General features: G+C 38.4%; 1 protein-coding gene across 11 annotated transcripts in view; it reads left to right on the top strand.

Moving 5' to 3' along the window:
- The first annotated feature begins 37 nt into the window (after positions 1-37).
- LOC121424857 (poly(U)-binding-splicing factor PUF60-like) overlaps positions 38-23,110 on the top strand; it is a 31,304-nt gene continuing 8,231 nt past the window's right edge. For 3 of the 11 annotated variants that reach the window (XM_041620681.1, XM_041620683.1, XM_041620684.1), the window contains exons 1-9: positions 38-185; positions 13,579-13,660; positions 18,354-18,610; positions 18,990-19,262; positions 19,912-20,039; positions 20,479-20,547; positions 21,038-21,140; positions 21,728-21,832; positions 22,836-23,019. In XM_041620681.1, coding sequence (XP_041476615.1) covers positions 162-185; positions 13,579-13,660; positions 18,354-18,610; positions 18,990-19,262; positions 19,912-20,039; positions 20,479-20,547; positions 21,038-21,140; positions 21,728-21,832; positions 22,836-23,019 — 1,225 coding nt within the window. In that variant the 5' untranslated portion in view covers positions 38-161. Of the gene's footprint in view, positions 186-13,573; positions 17,715-18,353; positions 18,611-18,989; positions 19,263-19,911; positions 20,040-20,478; positions 20,548-21,037; positions 21,141-21,727; positions 21,833-22,835; positions 23,020-23,110 lie in introns of those variants that run through there. The other 8 variants (XM_041620691.1, XM_041620682.1, XM_041620687.1 and 5 more) reach the window with 8 other exon arrangements.

Here is a 23,110-nt window from a genome sequence, read left to right on the forward strand (position 1 = left end):
CGCCTTGCCACTCGCTCGTCGGCGCGAGCGGCCAGCGTAATAGGAACGGAAAACTACTAAGAGGTAAAGCGAAAAAAGGAATTGCTGCTGAAGACCATCGACATCGTGAGACGTGAATCAAGCGACAGAACGAGAGGAAACGATTACACTAGTATTCAAAAATGGCAGAAACAAATGGAGATTCAGTGAGTATAGCCCCAAAATGCATAGTTTATCATTTTCAGTTAAAGAGAGGTTGGGTTATTTTTCGTGAAATAAGTGATGGGAATTTAAGAAAACTAAGAAGGTCAAATCCCGATCCCGCCCGTACGTATCTACGGAGTACGGTACGGTACGTGTGCGTGTGCAAGTGTCGTGAATTTAATGGGCGACTGATGACGCTGCTCACGTTTGAGAGACATAGGGAATACAATTTCTTTGTACTCCTGAGACGCCCTCGAAATGCACCTCGAGCGGGCTTGTCAGGATAACGTACTAATACAGGGCAGGAGAGGTGGTCTTGCACAATTTCCTGGGAACTTTTCTTTCCTTCCTTTCTTTTACTTTTCAAACTGACATAATTTGAACAAAGAAATTATCATATTTTGGAAAAAAAGAAAAGCATATTTATAAGGCAACAATAGTCAAAACTGACTAGTTTGCCTATTCAAAATAACAACAACAACAACAGCTGACGTCATGGACGTCACCACTACGTGTAGATTGCGAATTCGTATGCTTGTCTCGTGTGTTGGTGTGCAAATGCGTGTGTACATTCATGACAATGGGTGATTTCAAGTTCGGTGTTTGCCTCCCGCCTCGACTCGTGTTGGTGTTGAGAACGTAAAGTCCGCTGAACCTAGACCAAAAGCTTCGGTCTCTGTTATATTGGTTGTTTAGCTGAACTCCGTTGGCTTCACTCACCAAATACAGAGACCGAAGTTCTAGCGCGATCTGTACAGGTAGGGACCCCAATCGAGAAAATCAAACAAAAATCTCCTTCGTTTTACACTATTAAAAGCACTTACCTCGATTGAAATAAGTGGTACAAATCTATTGGAACAGGTCTTGTTATTCCAACATGTAAATGAAATGTGGAAAAAAGGGTTCAAACTTGGCCAAAAACGTTCAATTTCCCCATTGACTCCGTCCGCGCTGCTTTGTGTCAATATAGCCTTTGCGGCCAGTTTTAGACAGTTTGGGGCGGAGCTAACTGCGCGAAAATATCAGGTGATCGCTGGCGCATCGCGTAAGTCCGATGACCCCTAAATCTAGTCTTGTAAAAGACGTCGTCAACCCGCGCCGTTATTCAATAAATGATCTCGATCCCGAAATATTTCCACCCAGTTATTTCACTTTTAATGTACGCGTCCATCGAACATTGATTGAACAGAAAGAAAGCGTGAGTCAAGGAAATGAGAGAAAACAGAGAGGGCAATCGGGAGAGTATTTAAATTGTTTTCAGATATTGCTTGTGTGTCATTTATGTAATAATGAAGTCATCAAGCTCGCCCGGCAAGCTCGAAGAGGACGAGCAGAATACAGATAATTTGATCGTTAGATTGTTTTGATTTCATTCCTTACTATGATCTAGAGGATGGTGAATTCTTCTTATTTAGATAATCATGTCACGAGCTCTGTCTCTTTATTTTGGCAGCCTAGCTAATACCTCGGTTGCGTTTGCTTAGCATGCAAAGGCCGTCGGAGGTGTGAAAAAACGCCCGTCTTAACATTTTAAATAGCTCCGTGGTTTGAATAAAAATTAATAAAACGGCCGTCGTATTAACAAATGTGACCGAGGTAGAGGCTCCAGTGGCGTAAGCGGAGGGGGGGGGGGGCCGGGGGTATAGGGGCTCACCTTAACCCCCTTAAATTCCCCCTCCTATTTTTTTTTTGCTTGCTTGCTTGTCAATTTTTTTTGTTGGGGGGGGGGGTAAGTCAAGACCAAGTCGAAATAATGATGATTATTTATTCTTTATGACTTCTAGACGATCTTATACCGCCCCCAAGAAAAACACACCTAGCTCTTACCAGATCATTCTTCCGCGAGCACATTGTTCCCCTTTATTGTTCCCACTTACGATAATGACTTAATGTCGACCTTTCTCAATGTTTTCATATTTCTTCCCCCCCCCCCCCCCCTCTCATCGCAAGTGGGAACAAAGATACGAAGGGTGCATTGAGGGACATGAGGGTTGAAGGAAAAGTGTATAAAGTCTTTTGTTGAGATTATGGGTTTGGCGCCCCCCCCCCCTTATCCGTTGTTTGAAATATATACATGCTTACACACACAAAAATCATATACCAGTAAAAGCTAGTGATCTAATCTTATGTTTTTATGGAATAGAATCAAGTTATTAAGAACATTTAAAATTATCTTTGCATGTACATATAGGCCCAATTTGAGTAAGGTTTGGGGGATGTTTATATCGAATTCTGTCTTTATAATTTATAAGGTTTGAACATTCCCGCAGTGGAAAATAAATTTGAATAACGCCTACATATTGATTTTAATTATGAATTGTAATGGATGATTCTTACCCGGATGCCCTCGTCCATCTGGAGTATTCCCTGGATCGGAAGGCAGGGGGCACGCCCAGCTCAGGGATCCCTGGGAGTATTCTCGTTTTTTCAGGCTAGAACACACATGGGTTCATTCAAAAGATCAATGGAAAGAGGTGCTTTTCACTGGTCGGCACATGAATGCTTTGACCCAATCAGAAGTGAAAACGCAAGAAAAAAAATCATTCATCTCATGAAATGTTCCCATCGATGGCGACGGAATGTCTGGCTTCCAAGACCTTATCGGACATGCGGTTTCATGTCTGTCAACACCGCGGCAACTTCATCAGAGAAACAAATTCTTTCACACCCTCCTTATTCCGAAAAATCCCCGTAAATTACTTTCTTTTTTTGTCAACACCTTTCGATATCGATCTTTTAAAGTACACCCTTTAAATACCGACAGTTGTAATATTTTGGCATTTCTTTACGTAATCAAATAATAATTTCTTTTGTGCTGTCATACATGAAGAGTTCATATTTGGGGGATCTTGCAGACTGAACAAATAAAACGTTTTCTCATGCAGGTTCCCTCATGTTATCGCTGTATTATTCAATAAATGATGCCATGTGATGTCTGATTTGTACACCATGTTAATTCTTCTGATGTAATACTTTTTGTAAATGTTCATGATTATGACTTGTGAAATAATGCCATATCTTAAAATTGACGAGAAGAGCTCCACATAGCAACCTTCAGAATATTTTTCTTTTTGGACTACTCACAAGTAGCCAGGGACACCAAAGGAGGGGGCAATAAGATAAGAAGTGAGTATTTTCGATCGTCACTCGTTGTTACATGATGATACCCTTTATACCCCCACCCTATCCCTGTCCCCTCATATCGACCCTCCACTAACACAGGTTTAAGTTGAGACTCATCGCGGAAAAGGAGACAATTAAATGGAGAAATGTGAATGAGCCATGTAGGCCCCCTCCCAGTGTAAAAAAATCAATATATGGCACATCCCGTGATATCAGATGGTAATTTCAATTTGACAGTCGCATTGGATACCTAATTTATTTTTATGGGGTATGCAGTGGTATGAAAGCCCCATATTTTTGTCAACGCAGGTCCATGTTTTGACTATCTTTTCATCCATGACAGGGCATGATGATAACACGAAGTGTTTGAAAAATATATTCCCATAATAAGCAGATTACGGATGTATAATTCAGGGGGGGGGGGGTTCTATGAGAAACATGTTTTTTCCAACTATCCGCTCAATCATACCAATGACCTCCAATTTCCAGGGGGGGGGGCGTAAAAAGGTTCTTTGCAGGAATTGGCAGAATAATTATCGTAGTTCAGGACATACGTACGTTTCTCCAATTAGGCAAATCATTTTTCATTTAATTCATTTATTTATTTTTGTTGATGGCAATTATATCAAGGGCGCAGCTTGGACCGAGGGAACGAAGAGACCCCCCCCCCCCTCCGCCTGCATTAGAAAATAAAAATAACTGACGTCTCGTCGAGCAATTTTTGTAGGCCTAATATTAAAACAATCAGTATGTATGATCTCTGTAGAAATAAAATCTTAAATATGTGTGATTGTGAGAGGGCATTGTGCGTAAATATTGCCATTAAAACATCGATTTTTTAATAAACAAAATATATTTTAGTAGGCCTAAACAATTGATTACTAATTGAAAAGTATTCAGCTACACACCGAGGGATTCCCCTATTTTAATTTAGCCCGTACGAGCGAGTGTACAGTTACAACGAACATGTCCATGCTTTTTTTACACACGCAGTCTCTCATCCACTCTAATTATTCCCATGCCACCATCTCGGTCACAGACCTCACGCAAATGTAAACATCCTTGCACAGAATTCACACCACACCACACAGTAACTGTATACCGCCATTATGCCAGTACAATATCTCATACACACGACCTTTCAAAATCATGGCGATTACACGTGATTAACATTTGTACATGTAACTAAGGGGGGGGGGGGTGAATGTTCCCAAGAGAACAATTGTGCTAGCCTTCATCCTTTCACATTTTGAAATTATTTTTATGAATTTTATTTTTATGATATTCGTTCACAACGTTACAGAGTTTCAACAAATTTTACAAATCATAAAAATTGCCTGAATCAAGACTATCACATGGTCTACGTTCGTGATAGGCCCCTCCCACCACTTCGGGCGATCTTCAACTTCATGACGAAAATTACGTCACGTATACGTCATATGGAGGTTTTTGCTTTGCATTTTGGAATTTATCAGTCAGTTCACTAATTTTTTTTTCTTAAATTAATCTAGATGCAAGACTTCGTCCCAAAACCATCTTTTTTAAGAATGAAAAGTCCCAAAACGGACCCCAAGATGTTTTTAGTGAATATCTTGAAGTAGAAAAGGGCGGGTCCTTCAAAAAGATTATACAGCTCTGCATGAACTTCCAAGACGGCCCCTGAGACAAGAATTTAGGGAAAATCCCCAAAGATGCAGCAAATGCAGAATTTTTATTGGTCAAATTTTGGAGGGCGCCGCCCCCAAATCAAGAACTTGGCTCGCTCACACGCAATCGTGGTGACGTCATGGTAACGGATCTCGTGTGCAAAACTTTGAATTTCCCATTGACTTTATACACATACAAACTCTGCACAATTCATGTGGAATACAAGGACAAAGTACGATATTTTCCCATTCAGTGGACAAGTAGAGGTAAGCCATTCGAAAAAATAAAGATCTAAAGAACCACTGACCAATAATTACCGATCCTTTAGATACCAAAATATTCTTAGCTACCTGAAATAACCCAATTTAGGGTGAAATTATCAGTCAAGAGGAAGCATCATCCGGGGCTTCGTAGGATCAACGGACGCGCGCGACGCACTCGCAATGGTATGTAGGGATTTTGATAGAGAAAATGCCGTAGGTATTGGGGACCCTAGTACAGGGCCGGGGACTCAATGGCCATATGTTTGTACTTAAGATCGGATAAAATGGGGAAGTGAATTTGCGTGACAGCCGAGGTAAGTCACTGTTTTGGTTCCTTTTAACTTGATTTTTCTCCGTTTTTTGGCAATTAATACACCTATCAATTGTAAGACGCACCCCTCGACCCCGGGAATGATGCGTCATGGGTGGGTCATTTACCAACAAATTAGTGACTCAGGGTACCGTCATGGAGGCAATTGGTCAGTCAGAGCATGGAGAATAGGTGCGTCGTAGTCAGTCATTTTACCGGGGTGCGTCATAAAGCCTCAGCATGGTACGAACGGCTCTGTCCGCGCACTTTACTCACGTCGTCGGGCGTTTGTATTTAAACCCTGCATGCTCATCGGGATGCTCATCCTTGGATTAAAATCTTGTCTTGAATTTTCTGTGACCTTGCATAAGAAGTTATTTCACTTTTCTTTAGATCCATTTTTATATATCCAGCCCGCAAGCCCGCACGATGGCTTAGGATGAAAAACAAGTTTTTCTTGCAGCGCGTCTCGTACGTCGTTCCTCTCATCAGATCAAAAACTGATCATGGGGGGGGGGGTGTTCTTTGCAAAGGACGTCTTTCGTGTTGCGGATTTATGATGCGCCGTAGGACATTGTTTTTTTTTTAATGCCTGCCAACATATTTTATTCATTTGTTGGTGAACAAAAACTGTTGCTTAATAATACCGTATTTGCCGGCGTAAAGGCCCCACCCCCATTTTGCGAATCATCTTTGAAAAAAAAATGCATGACAGAATTCCCGGCGAAGTCGGAAAAAATCTTGGTTGGAATATTGTTCAACAATCGCCGCGGAATGGGAAATAATAAACACGCATGCTGTAATTCTTCTTACTGTTTCATCTTTTTCGGAAGGCGACGCAAGGAAAATAATCCACCATCGACGTGAAGAAACGGCCGATCGAGGTAATCAAGCGCTGCGGATGAAAACAAGAGCTGCGGAGGTAAACAAGCGCTGCGGAGGTAAACAAGAGTGGCGGAGATAAACAAGCGCTGCGACGGTAAACAAGCTCGGCGAATATATTTTATTTCTTTCAATTAACGTCTTCTTTTCGTACAAATAAAGTTGAAGGTCAAGTCCACCTCAGAAAATGTTGATTTGAATCAATAGAGAAAAATCAGACAAGCACAATATGCTGAAGATTTCATCAAAATTGGATGTAAAATAACTTATGACATTTCAAAGTTTCGCTTATTTTTAACAAAACAGTTATATGAACGAGCCAGTTACATCCAAATGAGAGAGTTGATGATGTCACCCACTCATTATTTCTTTTGTTTTGTATTGTTTGAATTATACAATATTTCAATTTTTACGAATTTGACGATTAGGACTTCCTTGCCTGAAACACAAAATGTTAAAATAATGGAATTCCACGTGTTCGGGGAGGAATGAAACTTCATTTCACATGACAATGACGAGAAAATAAAAATATTTCATATTTCAAACAATAAAAAACAAAAGAAATAGTGAGTGAATAACATCATGGACTCTCTCATTTGGATGTAGCTGGCTGTTCATATAACTTTTTGTGAAATGAAGCGAAACTTTGAAATGTCATAAGTTATTTTACATCCGATTTTGATGAAATTTTCAGTGTTATGCTTGTTGAATTTTTCTCTTTTTATTCAAATCAAAGTTTTTTTGGGGGGTGGACTTGTCCTTTAAATAAATACGCAAGCACGGGCAGTGTTTCAATGTTTTTTTTTATTGAAGTCGGTGATGTCACATGAGATAAATAATCTACAAGATGTACTGACATGCCATTGATTGAGTTTGCCGTGCCCGTTTGGGCATTTAGCATTACCTGCCAACAATCCGCTAGCATTGAGTGGGTTCAGAAGAGGGCTCTGCGTATCATTGCCTGGCCAAATGTCTTGACATACATTGAACTTCTACAAAGTATGAATGTGTCATCTCTTAAAGACAGACGGAGTGAACTTCTTGAAGGATTTGCACGCTCGTTGCTAAAATCGAAACGACATCACCACTTCTTGCCTGAAACCCGTAGGGTTAGAACTGGTCTTTCCATAAGAAATGCACATCATCTTGAGATTCCTCGGACTAGAACAAAAAGATACCAACAGTCGCCAATCCCCCACTTTGTGCAATTGTTGAACTCTGTAATATAATGTAATTTTATATGCAGCTTTATTTTTTTAGCAACTGTAACACTTTTTGTACTCCACTTTGTTTATCTTTAATCTTATTGATTTTATTTTATGTTTGTCACCTTTTTATTCCAATGTTCTTTTTTTTACTTACTTGAGTTCCACCTACATGTAATACGACTATTCGATATGTAATTCTGCCCAACTTCAATGATTTTTTGGTTCATTTATTTATTTTTTTTACTATAAAGCATATACTGTACCAGTCACATTTCTTTGACTACCTATTTGCCTGTTTCGGCCGGAGAACATTGGATTCATTGCACTGAATTTGCTGTTCTCTGGTTTAGGCAGGTAAACATGGTAAACGGGTGGTCAAGGGATTGTGACTGGTGGTGTACTATCTACAGCATATCACATGGTTAATTCCAGAAGTTCATACCAATTTATTGTAACATCGTATTTATTTCGCTTTTGTTTTATGACTGTCATACAAGGCTCAAACTAATTGGAAATTGCAATTATTCACAACATTGATTTGGTTTATATTTTTATAGGACTTATATATTATTTAATTTGTCTTGCCAGTGCTATTTACAATTTTTTATATACATGTACATATTTTTCTTGTTTTAAATATGATATTTTAAAAGTGTAACTTAATTTATATATGTTTTTAATACTTCCAACTTTGCTGATGTGATTTTGACAGTTTTACAATGTTATAATTTCAATCAATAATCTTTTTGAGATTGTCCAAATTATTTTCTCTGGCTTTATTTGTTGATTATTTGTCAAGCACTAGAATTGTGATGTAATCTTTTAATAATATACATGTACATCTTTACTTTGTAAATATGATAATATGAGTCTTCGGACTTTTGTCATGTACCATTTTCACAATAAAACCAGAATTGAATTGAATAAATAACGAGTGAGAGAGAGGTAAAGACCAAGTGAAATAAAGATATTGGCGGCGGAAGCCCAAAGAATTAGAGGGGGTCTACCTTAGTGATGGACAAATGTAAGTAAAATAATTTCACAAGCAAAAAAAAAAGGTCATCAACCTAAATTTTAGGGGGGGAGGACAAGAGACATTTTAGGGGGGTCCACCAGAATTTAGAGGAGGGGGATGCAGGAAACAAAATTGACAAGCAAAAAAAAAAGTTATCAACTAAAAATTTAGGGGGATCGTCCCCCATCTCAATTTTTTTGGGGACCTGCCCCCCGCCTATGAATAAAAAAGATGAACCCCGGGGGGCCACTTACATTGACGAGTGGATACCATGCGCGACCAAAAAAAAAACGTAAAAAGGATGTCTTTTTCACGATAGGGCACGTTACGTACGTAACGTGATAAGGGTGTCAAAAACACAAAAATAAGGAAAAAGGGTATCTATTTCGCTAGGAAAAATACGTGTTTAGGGTCGAATTTGCGGGGATGATAAAACAAAATTAAAATGCTTTGTAAAGGATGTCCTTTTTGCCCCAACACTTCGTGTTTAGATAGAGTCTGATTTCAGGCGCGAGGTGTACAGAGGTGGGGTCGTACATTAGGTAAAGCCGACGACCAAAGAACCCGTAACAATAAAACATTCCTGTACTTAATTGTTTAAGGGTTCATTTCAGGGAATATTTGCCAAGAGTATCGTTTGTTTCCAATACTTGTTAAGGGTAGGGTTTCACACGCCAATACTTGTTAAGGGGTGCATTTTCAGAATATGGAAATTACGGTGTTTAGGGTGCTTTTCGAAACCCCATGGTCGCGCATGGTATCAACTCATGAATGGAAGTGCCCCCCCCCCCCCCCCCCGGAGATGAACACTGATTCTTTCTTGGAAGTTTACGTGGCCTTGAAAAAGACCGTTATTAATTCACGCACAAAGCAATTGTAATTGACATACCTTGTCATGTTCCCTCGGTCTCTTTCAGCGGGAAAATATTGAAGGCGGCATGATTCTTTTTAATACTTACGCTATTTTTCCACCTGCAATAGAATATTAAATTGCATGCAAACTTCGTGTATCACCGCGTCATCTTTATCGTCGCAAAAAAAATCGTGTATCTACTATCATCATCATTTACTATTGTCAACATAAACGTGCTCTATCATCATCATCCTCGTCGCCATCATAATAATCCATAATGCCTAACAAGTAAAAATCTAAATCACTCATCTCAATGTTGTAACTTTAATTATCATTTTATGGCAATTCGTTGACACAATATCATTATTGTCACCATTTGCATTATCATCACATAATTCATCCAAAATATTTGTATTCACAACCAACCAGCCAATCATCACCACTACCGCCATTTCCCGCAGCAGACCACAGCACACATCGCAAGGTAGGTTTTTATTATTATTTATTGGCCGATGAGACTTGGAGATGCAAAACAAAAGAAAAGATCAAAAGGTAAATATTTTCATTTTATTTTCCATTACGATCGATGACGATGTAAAAATAAATTTAAAAATGTAGAGCGAGGTGCTGCTAATCTTCCTGGCTCCTGCAAGGAAGATAAAAATGATAACATGTTAAATCAATGTTCCACATAATTTCATAAATAGTAATGACATTCATTTCAATTAGATGGGTTGTTGTCATAAGTCTACCAATACATATTGCAAACGTATTATTACACATGCTATTGCCGGGGAATGCCGGCCCCAGACCCCCAGACAGAGTCAGATCGCTTGAGTTGCACGGTCTCTGAGCTCTGCTACGTTATATGGAAACAAATTTAGACCTAAATAGAATTTAATTTGAAAAGTAAGTTATCACGTACCGGTACTGAAATGTTTTCTTAGTTAAATCATGCTTTTTACTATTTCATCCTATAAACGCGCTGTTTTAACTACCATTACAATGGAAGCGTCACTGTAGTGTAGTCCCGAACGTACGCATACGTGCTGTTTTGACCACGTATTCAGTGTTGCCATTTGGGGATCTCCATCCCCAAATTTTCAATATTTGGGGATTTTGAGAAGCCTTTGGGGATGAAAAAAATTATTTGGGATTAAAAGAAATTTGGGGATTTTTCATGCAGTTTAGGGGATTTTTGAAGGTTTTGATGAAAAGCACTGTTTCATTATTTTTCAGTAATATGATGCTAAAATACATGAGATATATCACTCTCTTATGCTAAAATATGTAGATCATCCGCAATTCAACCGATGAATTCATTTTACATTGAACTTCATTGGTTGAAAATATGCGGTAAATGGTACGTGGGGTTGCCAATCTACTTTGAATCGAAACCTAAAAAAAAGAAAAAAATCTGCTGTGTGTTGTATGAACACATCAACTAATTTGGGGCAATACCGTAAGTAACGGTGTATTAACCGCACCCGTGTATTAACCGCACCCCCAACTTTGGACTAAAAAAAAAAAAAAAAAAAAATCTTACATTTACATGCATATTTGAGGTACGAAGAAACAAAATCGAAGTTTTTAATATTTCAAAGTATCCAAAGAGATCACCGGTATGCGGAAATCTGCTGTTCTTGATCAATTCATCTACAAATGTTAGAAAGAAAGAACGGTCCCGCCAATATTGGCAACTTACACACTCACAGTCACAGTGTACACGCACACACATAGCACTGCCATTACATTGCAAACTACGATACAGTACCAGTCATGCCAGTACATCAAATTATGATCTGTGTCTTTCCCAGCGTAGGAGGAAGAAACATTCACATTTCTTGCATCACAACCTCACAATCACTTTCGAAAATTTGATGTCTTAGCATGAATTTTGGATACGGGATTACAGGAAGATTCAAGAAACAAAGAAATTGACATTTTGTCCAGTTGTTTTTTTCGGCTTCGTGCCGTCTCTCTCGTGCATGGTTTACATGGTATCTTATGAAAAGCAAACAGGAAGGCAAAAAAAAAGCTGGCGCGAAACGGGACTTTGAATAGCGCCAGCTTAAGTCGCATTATAACCACATTCCAACGCAATCTAAGCAAGCTCACTCAACTCTCGCTCATCGGTGACAAAAATATTACCGAGTATGCTTGGCGTCCCTTTTAAATTAGCCAGGGAACTTCACTACTTTGAATCGAGAATAAAGTCAAAATTAGTGTCATGAAGGTGGGTGCGTTTGTTATGGACATCATTTAATTAAGATCGTTCGCTTCTCATTACCCGCGGCTCATACCCCTCTAAACGACATTGCCTGGGCGGCTACGCCCGGCCACTCGACGTGTTGTGAACTGGCAGACATCGTACATGTACGGGAGGGGTTACGGCGGGCTGGCTCGGACCCGTCACCGTGTATAAACCGCACCCCCGACTTTTGCTTCTATCCCGCCGAGAAAAAGGTGCGGTTAATACACCGTTACTTACGGTATCCATGATAAATATCCTCACTTTTTCATAAATTATTGTGATTTAAATAATTTGGGGAGTTAGGTTCCAATTTGGGGATTTTTCGAGTGCCATTTGGGGATTTTATTCAGCTCGGACCGAGTACTGGCAACATCACGGTATTCAGCGTTCGCGGGACACGGCTTTTGACTATCGTCACGTATAGGCCGCACCCCGACTTTGCTTCTTTTTCTCATCAAAAAATAGTGCTGCCTATACTATAGACGCCGGCAAATACGGTAGTTCATGATTAAAATGCGATACCAAAGACAGTCCTTTCAAAGACCCTCTCGTGCATTCGCCCCCTGAATGGGTATTATTCCATAGTACTTTGCAAGGTTCCTTCGCGAGAGATGTACGTACAGTACAGCGGCACGTTCGTGCCCGCGGCCGGAGATTTACTTGACGGAGTGCGTCATAGAGACAGTCGATGGTCAGTCAAAATCCAGCACTGGTGCGTCATATTTTTTCGTCCAGGCACAGTCATCGTAAGAAAAGGTCCGTCACAGTCGAGACACACAGGTGCGTCATGGTACATGAAAATCCGACTCACATCTGACAAGTGACGCACCATCCCCGGGGGTCGAGGGGTGCGTCTTACAATTGATAGGTGTATAATGCCAAGAGGGAATATTAATTTGCATTTTGGTCACAATAATTTTCAATTTTTTTATTCATTAAAGACAAAAATTGAAGAGCCCGACGGGGGGAATTTGCATTGCAAGTCCCCTAATGGTGGCTGCACGATAGCGAGCCGTCTGTGTACGAGGAAAATTTTTTTTAAAATTGTTAAAAAACTCCTCGAAACAGACGGCTGCCAGCTGTCTAGCTGAACCTTGCTGGCAGCGGTCTGTTTTGAGGAGTTTTTTTATTAACATTTTTTTTTAAATTCTCGTACACCCTATCAGGGCTCTCGCAAAGTAAGGAAGTACGCATGGTGCATTTTCCGAAATCGATAATTATTTTCTTACACCAAAATTTAGCGCCGAGCCACTATGTTACACGTGCTTGCTTTACGTCGCGTGTGCGCTGCTCAAACAGACGATCAGGAACATTTTAACATTGTTTTGAGGTGCTAACAAGTGAAAACATATTCTACACTGTGTATACCGGTACCTTTCGTTATGAAATCCCATTCTCAAAAAATAAATTTAAATGACGTATTAGACAGTATTCAGACAGTGGCGGACAGGAAAATAAAATAGAATAGAAGTCGTAAATATCTCAGATTACTAAACGGACATTCAGGAACGTATTGAAATTGTTTTGAGGTGCTAACAAGTAAAAATATATTTATATAGCTTTTGTTATCAAATGATAACGAATTGCTTGGGACAAGTTAGCTTGTGTGAAACCAGCAAAATTAAAGAATAAGGCCAATGAAAGTTTGAGAGGGCTAGGACAAACAAGATAGTTCTGAGCATTTGAATGTTGAGAATGAGATAATTAATGTTATGTAGATCCTTCAATTGGCATTGCAAGTTTTCATTGATCATGTTCTTTGGTTTTCCTGTTTTTGCACAAGCTAATTTGTTCCAAGGGTTTCATTTTTCCTTCATTTTTTACCTTCATTTTTTTGCAGGAGCCAGTTCCCTTGATGGAAGAAAACCATGTACAAGAACCATCCCCTAAGAAGATCAAGTTAGAGCTGGAGTCACAACCTGGTGGGTATATATACATCTAAATGCTGGAAAATAAAGTTTGCACAATCCTAAGCAAGGCCAGTCATACTCCAGTAAAAATTTTGCCCACAGAAAAAATGGATTTTAAGAGATGTATGAGTTGTTGTGCATGTGATATTTGAGAAAACTTTTTTTTTATATACTTTATTCTTATTTTATTGCTTATATTGATATCTCCTTGTGTATTTGTAATAAACACAGGAATTTTATTAAATAATGAACGAGTGCAACTTATTGTCTATGCACTTCTATGATCCATTACATTTGCAACATCTGTAGTTGTTTTTTTTTAGTTGAAGTACCTATTTTAAAAAATAAATTGTCATGTTGTTATTAAGGTTAAACACAATTGATCATATGACGTGATCCTCAAACTTCCTTGACTAATAAACATGTCTTTTCTTACCATCAAGAGAATAGCTTTAAACTTTTAAGTTTTTTATATTGATAAAGCTAACCTATTAATTGACAAATTGATGACATGGAGAAAAGGGTAATTATTTGTGAACAGAAAGTCCTTGATGGTGCGAAACTCTGTGTTTTTTAGTCAGTGCCATTTCATTTTGTTTTTTATTAATCTTATATATATATGTGGGACTCTTTTTACTGGTGATTAGAATAGATTGAAATTAAAATAAAAGTTTAAAGCAAAAATTTCATACTGAAATTTGTTATTGAAAATGTTCATCTTTTCTTATTTGAATTAGACATTGAAGAAATTAAATAGTTAACTTATATATGGCTTGAGCTATATGGTGCAAACGTGTGACAAGAAATGCCTTGGGAGGTTTTGCAAACTGTATTTTTCAAAATTTTTCCAATTTTCATGCATTTCCCCTTCACATTAAGCAGAACTCCTTCGCCAACTTCATACCCGTATGAGTTTCATGCAATCATTAAGACCGCTTCTGATATTTGTCTTTTTTTCTGTTTCTCTTTGTTTTTGAGTTTTGTTCTTTATAGGCTTCGGTTAAGCATCATCATGGCCGCAGAACTGAATGGTTTTTATACTCAGAATCAACTCGTGGAATACAAGAATCTCATGTAGTATAAATGTCTATTGATAGGAATATTGTAAGGCTTTAGATTTACTTGTGATTAAAAAATCCTATCCATTTCAAAAACACTATAGTAAATTTAAAAACCTACAAGTTAAAATGGTACATAAATATTGCTACATGTAGGAACCAATATATGGTTGAAAAAGATAAAATAACATAACCACATTTGTGAATTCATTTACTTTACACATTTATGTGTGCTATGCATCCAATTTAGATAAGGGGATGGGGCATACATGTGGTTCATATGTATTATGACCTATCCGTTTTTCCAGGGACCCTTTGTAATTCATCTTTTATATCTTAAAAGTTTGATCAAATGTCTTGTCCTTAAATGAATAAGCTGAGGGTATTTTTATAATGCTGTTTATCTAATTACACATGACTTTTACAAATGATCTGAATATTGCAAACTACATGTAAATGAAACTGTCTTTTATTTTCAATATTGGCCACTACAGTGGAACCTTTGAAATTCTGATGGATATTTACACTCTTGTGGTCTTGTTTTCAATGCAAAGCATAGTATTTGTTGCTGTATAATTGGTTGGGGTGATAACAAGATCCTTTTTTTTTACATGGGGGATGTTACATTTTCATTCCAGTGACTACATATGTGGCTAAATCCTCGAGTAATATCATGTCAAACTCTACCTTCTATCTTAAGAAATTAAGTTATGCTATCTCAAAGGAAAGACTGGCCTATTATAGATGTTCAGATGTTGAATACATTGCATGTTTTTAATGCTGTCCTAGCACCCATTTCAGAGAGAGTTGCGTTCATACGCTAGTTCCAAATGCGCTTTTCTTGTGGGTTGAATATCTTCTTTGCATTTGATTGGACTCCTTTCTGCAATAGGCCCCAAAATAATTAATATTTAGATACAAAGTGTTTTCACCCCAGCAATCTCATATCCAACAGAATTATGGCACCCTATTTGGCTTACCATATTTAAATCATTTGTAAAGTCATTTGTAACTTTACAAGCAGCTTTACGAAAGAATACCCAATGTATTACCATCCCATACCTTGTACACGTACATTCAAAACATTTTGGCAAAATCTTTGCTAGACATTTCAAAGGAATGGATTAAGACCAGTGTAAATAGTCTGCTCTTTCTTTCTCTCTTTTTTTCTCTTTCCTTGTTCGTTATTCTTCCAGGTTGACGCTTTCTCCATGCACTTGACGCAGGCGGCTTGCCGATGAGGCACTCTAATGTGTGCATTAAAGAAAATCAAAAGTAACACGACTAATTTGATAGAGTAGGGAAAAGGAAATTATCATGAATTTGTTTGTTCTGATTTCTGCATGCTATAGCCCTTTTATACAATTATATAGAAAATACTGACAAGTATCAGAAGGTTGTAATGGATAATTTCAGTTATATGGATAAGTCTTTCACAATTTTTAGTATGGGAGAATATGAGATCAGACAACCCATTTGGGAAAGTGACTACTAATTGTTGTTTTGCCTTAATATTTTTCAGACAAAGCCCTGAAATTCATTAAAATACAGGGGTATTTTTTTCAGCTATGCCCTTTTTTTCGTTTTTCAGTTGTTTTGTTTAGTGCTAAAACCATATATTGAAAAAAAAACAATTACTACAATTTTTGAATTGGCAACAGGTGGATTCATCAAAATCAATGTTTTTTGTGCAAATTTTCAAAATTCCTTTCTTCACACTTCTCAAGAAAATATCAATCTGTTTCTGATACATCAATTCCAAAAGGAAGAAAATGTAGTAATGAAAAAAAATGCTTGTGTTGCCAATTTGAAGAATAAAATGTGAGCAATTCATAGTCCCAAATGGGTGAAGTGCATTGAGTGTCTCCATGTGTTAGAAAAAAAGCATCATTGTTGATTTAAAAGCCAGAGTGGTACATATTTTTTTCAAGTATAGACAAATGTTATTTTTATTATGACAATATCAGATATCTCTTTTTTTTTAAAGAAGCTTATGTGTGTTGGTGTGAAGGGTGAAATTGAGAAGGAAGTTATTTTGGCCTGCTCCAAGGCCCCATGTACCGTAACCTGTTTGTTTCTTCTCTTGTTTTTTGGTCGTCTTTTATTTGCATATAAAAGCGAAAGCAGCGGGGAGTGATGCATTGTCTTTCTGAGCAGCTGACAGAAGTGGGCGACTGAGACAACATCATCACATTTTTTCTCTTTATTTCTCCCCATCCCATATTTCCCTTCACTTTGATCTGTAGTGTAAATTAAAATTACTCTGACAGCCATATTGGTACATTTTTAATCCCTTGAAGTAAAATTTGCTCCCCTTACTATACCCTCATCCGATTTTATGCGATTTCCAGTTCACTCAATGTTGAATAATTTTGCTATTACCATATGGCCAATCTTGAAAATGTGTATGTGTCATCTTAACATGTTGAAATTGTAGGTCTATTTATGAATTTTCTATGGTCATGTTTATAGGATGACAAGAATTTATGTACAGAATTTCATTAAAACTTGAATGTGGAATCCTTCCAATGATATCACAATAACCCAGATTACTTGGTAAATTAGAATTTCCCAAATGTTATGAATATATTTTTAAGGACCCTTCTAATTGACATTAGAGCCCTGCTATTAAACCATGGAGCCATAATAACCAAGAATTGCCCTCCTTTCCTGCAAATGATATTTGTCTTTTGGTGATGTTGGATATGACTCAAGGTTTTTCTTCCCTGTCTTTGTATTTTTTTTCTTCTTTGCATTATTTATTTATTTTATGCCATGTAGCTTCAGCTAGCAGCATGTGTGAAAGGGGGTGAAGAGGTCGTATATAAACGTATGACCTCTGACCTTAGTCGACCCACAAGCAATCCACCATGGCCAGTGAGGTCGCTGACCTTTCCGCTCTTCAGACAGTCGGATCGATCCCATGTAAAAAAATTAATTGGCCCGATGCTGCACCACAACCCGTCATTCGGCTATCGGTCCAACCACCCCTTAACGCTACTCTAGTGGTAAACAAACAGTGCTGTTTGTATAGAATGGTGGATTGAATTCTAGATGTTTGCCACTCATCTCTATACCAATGTTTTCTCTTTCATTTCTTTGTGGCAAGCGTTGGTATAAAACGAGCATTTTTATGTGATTTCCTTTCTCGTATGTTGTCTGCTGTGACCTCTTAATGTTGTATAGATGGGATTGCTTTTGATTTGCTTGTCAAGGGAGAAGTTAGGCTATCTCATATGAGCAACATTAGACTGAAAATGGGTTGGGCTTTTTTTTTTCTTTCACTCTTTTGGCTTGAACAATCAAAGCTATATAAATTTGGTTTGGAAGTAGTTTTAAGTGGGAAAAAATATAAATTTGAAGAAAAAAGGCAAATGGAAAGGGAGTAGGATATTCAAACTCTTGCTTCTTGTGTTTTTCTTCCAATATGCCAATCGGCCTTTACCTCCAATTTCTCTTTCACTGTAATCAGATTAGACTTTGGATTTGAATTTTTAAAAATTAGGGAGGGGCTCTTGATAGTATGCATTGGTGACATGCATGTTATACACACAGTGCGTACCATCAAGTCTTCCTAGACAAGACAGTCTCTAACATTCTCAGTTTGTCCTTTCCTTCCCTTCATGGCGATTCCCTCCTGGACCTAGCAGGCGAACAGCAGTCCTCACCCCCGTCGGCACCGCAGAGCTTCGAGTTCCAGTTTGCCGAGCAGACGGGGCCGGTGCTCGCCGGCCCTGGCGCTAAGAAAGAGAGCCTGCTGTCGATGCCTGGGATGCCGTCCATGATGGGGCTACCGAAGCTGAGCTCGGAGCAGCAGGAGGCAGTGATGAGAGCTAAGAAGTACGCCATGGAGCAGAGCATCAAGAGTGTGCTGGTCAAACAGACATTAGCACACCAGCAACAGGTAGAAATCAATATTACGTCTTTAACTTTTTGCTCCTCCAACTTCTCAAACAACCCAATGAAAAATACATTTTGGTTAATACATGTTTCAGACAGATGTAAGTAGGAATCAATATACTTTGTGACAAAGTCCAAGTTCTTAAAAAAACAATGTCACTCTTGTAGAATGTTCCAAATAATGGAATATGTCATGCATGCACAAAAATGGCCGAATATACTGGGCACATCAATGATTTTGTAGCAACGTCCACATTCTTGGCCCTCGACTGTAGGCTTGAATATGTTTCTGTAGCAACGTCCACATTCTTGGCCCTCGACTGTTGGCTTGAATATGTTGGAGCTTAACAATTAAACGTAACTGGTTATTCCCTTTCCCGCAGCAAATGTCCAACCTTCAGATGCAAGCCCAGAGGCAGCGTGCCATCGCCCTGATGTGCAGGGTGTATGTCGGCTCTATCAGCTTTGAACTGAAGGAAGACACCATCCGTCAAGCCTTCCATCCCTTCGGTCCCATCAAGAGCATCAACATGTCCTGGGACCCCATCACCATGAAGCACAAGGGATTTGCATTTGTGGAGTATGACCTTCCTGAAGCAGCCCAGCTGGCCCTGGAGCAGATGAACGGTGTCATGATAGGTGGAAGGAATATCAAGGTAAGGGCCAGAAAGCTGGTTGAAGAAATCCAGGTCTTATTCTTTCAATGAATTTTCCACAAGTCACATTTACAAAAGGGCAAAAATAAGAAACAGGGCACAAATGGGGAAAAATTAAAAAGGGCACAGAAAATATCCAAGGCCACTGTGAGGGGCAGTGAGACGTTTCAATATGGAATCCAAGTGCATACCTACTCAACCAGCCCAAATTCTGTCTTTTTATATGTGTCTAAATGCCTATTTCAAATGTTTATTTTTAAGGTATAACTAGTTGGATTGTGTCATAACCAGTGACAGGAACAGTGGGGTAAGGGGTGTAAGTTGCATAAAACTCGGTGGTAACATTGACATGATTGACAGTGATAGTCACGTGTATAGCACAAAGTTAGTGGTGTATGGAATTAGAAATATTCTGAGAGTCCTTTATTAAGCACATATTTCTGAGTATTATGGCCTTTTCATAAAGACCTCATGAATATTCTAACTTTATCTCTGTGGAAACTTTCATAAAACTTCTGTTCTATTCTGAGCATTGTTGCTACAGTAGTTACCATAATGCATCACTATCGTGCATGTTGTTTATGAAACCGGGTCCCCTACTGCATCCGAGACCCTGTAATAGTTTCCCTGTCTGTTTTGTGTTTTGTAGGTTGGTCGACCAAGCAATATGCCCCAGGCACAGCCAGTAGTAGACCAAATTATGGAAGAAGCCAAGAATCAGCCGAGGATATTTGTCACATCAATCCATTCAGATCTCTCAGCTGATGATATCAAAAGGTTTGTTGTTACTTTATTTGGCTAATTCAATGTTTCTTTAATCGCCCAAATTTCCTCTTGGTTAGTTATTGCTGAACATTTATATAATGCCAGGATCATAAAATAGAGCTTATGACTACGGTAAGCTAAATGTGTTTTAAGGGGGGAAAAGGTAATGCAAATATTGGCTTGTTTTTAAATACAGGAATTTTAGTATAATGCAAAAAAAAATTAAGTCAAGATGGATTTCAGACAAATGCCAGATTTGAAGAAGCTGTTAACCATTTAACTCACCTGGGTGGAGTGCAGTACAATGTGCATCAATTTTTTGCAGAAGGAAATTGCGGCATAGCTGGGATTTCAACCAATGACCCACTTGTTTCAAAGTCTATCAAATAATTAACTGGGTCACATTGCTCCATTGTAATAATACAATATTTTCCCTTTTTTTCATGTGCAGTGTATTTGAAGCCTTTGGTAAAATTGTAACCTGTAATCTACCATCAGACTCTATTGGAGGAAAACACAAGTAAGCCCCATTCTACCTTTTATTGTTTTGTCGTGAATAGAAATTGATTTGATGGAAAATGTGCAGGTCCGATGACTAAATTATGGTGCTGATTGTCATGATGATGATGGTGGTGGTGGTGGTGGTGGAAATGGTGATGGTGGTAGTGATGATGATGATGAAAATGGTGATGATGGTGTTGGTGGTGATTGTGTTTGTGACTGTGGTGGTGGTGGTAGTGTTGATGATGGTGGTGTTGGTGATGATGGTCTTGATCATGATGCAGATGCTGATAGTACTCACTTGAATTCAAGCCAGGAATACTTGCTTGTTTTGCGTGCGTATTACATTTCTTAACTGCTTAGTGTAAACTCTATAATTATGAATAACCCTGTAGTTTTGTTTTTTATTACTATTAGAAATGTGCATACCTAAAAACTCAATTCTTTATACTCTAGTTTCAATTTTTGATTATGAAATGCCATTGTTACACTTTCCTTTCTTTTTGTAGGGGTCATGGGTTTATTGAATACGAGAACATGCAGTCAGCTTCGGATGCCATTTCATCGATGAACCTCTTTGATCTCGGAGGCCAGTTTCTTAGAGTTGGAAGAGTAAGTGCTTTGTGAAGTCCGAAACGTGAGGTTTCATGGGGAATCTGTCACCATCTGATATTTTCATTGTAATAGGTGTTGTCAATTACAGATAAACAGAAATAATGTAATGCTCTGTATGTTTTATTTTATCACCTTTTATGGTAAAATCATTATGTCACTTTTGCTTGGTGGACATTGCCCAGTAGCAAGCCAAAACAAGCCTCACAATGAAGAGCTTTCAGTTAGCACTACAGATGCATCTATGATGATGAAATTGATCATTAAATGATCTGCGCAGGTTTAAACTCAGGCTTTACCAGGCTTCCATTGCCGAAGTTAAATCTATATCGTGTGATCATATTGCCCAGTACGCTGAACAAGGTCAGCGCGAAAATTCCCCCCTCAAAATTGCATTGTTCTAAACTCTGTGTCAGTGTATGTTTTTTACAGAGATGTTTAGTTTATTTCAAGAACAATTATACCAGTATACAAGAAACATACATTTTTCCCAATTTGAAGGGGAAAACAAATCATCTTGAAAATGTTGTATGTTGTGATGAAAGGGTAAAAAGACTTTAACCATCTTTTTTCCTCTCTACCAACAGGCGATTACCCCTACAACAATGACTGCGATTCCCGCTGTTCTTACTGGCACTGGTCTTCCTCCCGCTGCTGCTGTTGCTGCCGCCGCTGCTACAGCTAAGATACAGGTAATGCAAATTCAATGGAAGTGGCATAAGCAACAATCTGAATGTTCAAACCTGCTAAACAGTCTCTGAATTTCTTGTCTCTTTAGAGAGTCTCTTACCTTTTTTACATGTAATGTATTAGGGCAATCGTATATCTCAACCTTTGAGTTAGATTCTCAGTCAACAGAATCAATAAGCTAGATAATGTCATCAGTTTAAAAGCACTAAAATTTTATTGTGCCTCTGCAAAAGAGTGCATACTTGACTCGTTAAGCATGTTCAAACTTCAAATTTATTAGATAATCCTATATCAGGGTTAGCACTAGAATGATTAGAGTTATTAGAAAGACATTGTGAATTGCTGTGATGACCTAGCTACTACTTAGGACACCTTATGAGTGTATCTTTGATATGAAAAGGGCTTTGTGTCTGAGCAATGCGCATACGCCTTCCAGTAGTGGTGGATCTTCAGTCTGGTCAGTTTTCTGCAAAGATATCATGATTTCAGAGTTGCATTTATGAGTGTTTCATAAAGCTGTTCAGAAGTTACAAGCGTCTTTATAAATGACTGGTAACCCTTTCTTAGGAACTAAATCAATGCCAGTGGAAAAACCGCTATGTATTGCTTACCACATTGCCACAAGAAAGGATCACCTGTCTTTTGTAAAGTTGCTCGTAACTTACAAAAAAAAATTATGAAACACCCACCTTGCTTCAGTTTCGTAAAGTCTTGTTTAATTGTTATAATAACAAATGCACCATTTCTATATAAGTTTACTATTAGCCAATCAAAGTGATGGATGTCAGTAGCTTTAAACTGTTATTGAAAATTTGTTATTATAAAAGTTTTTATGAAATAGGCCGCTGATCTAGATGTACCGTGTTGTGATGACAATTGACTGTGATTTTACAGGCTTTCTCAGAATTTGCTGTAACTACATTCCTTAAGAAATGTATTTTCTTTGCTCTATGAAGCATAGTGCTTGTTCTCACCTCTCTCTCTCTTTCTTGATATTCACACCAGGCCCTCGATGCCGTGACAGCACCAGCTGCAGCTGCAGCTCTCAGCATGGTGAGTGGAGCCCCGACTAGCCTCATCAACCCTACCGCCTTGACAGCTGCTCCCGGACTTCTGGCAACGCCTCAGGTCGGCATCCTGGGTATGCCCCATGCCGTCATGGCAAGTTCAGCAGCTGGAGTTATCACAGGTGAGATTAATCTTTCAATTCTTTCATGCTTAATGCACGTCTTGTGATTCGTCATAGTTCAAATGTAGTTTATTTAGGAGTGGGTAGAAAT

This window comes from Lytechinus variegatus, chromosome 12 (assembly GCF_018143015.1).
Source record: "Lytechinus variegatus isolate NC3 chromosome 12, Lvar_3.0, whole genome shotgun sequence".
Classification (NCBI taxonomy): Eukaryota; Metazoa; Echinodermata; class Echinoidea; order Temnopleuroida; family Toxopneustidae; genus Lytechinus; species Lytechinus variegatus.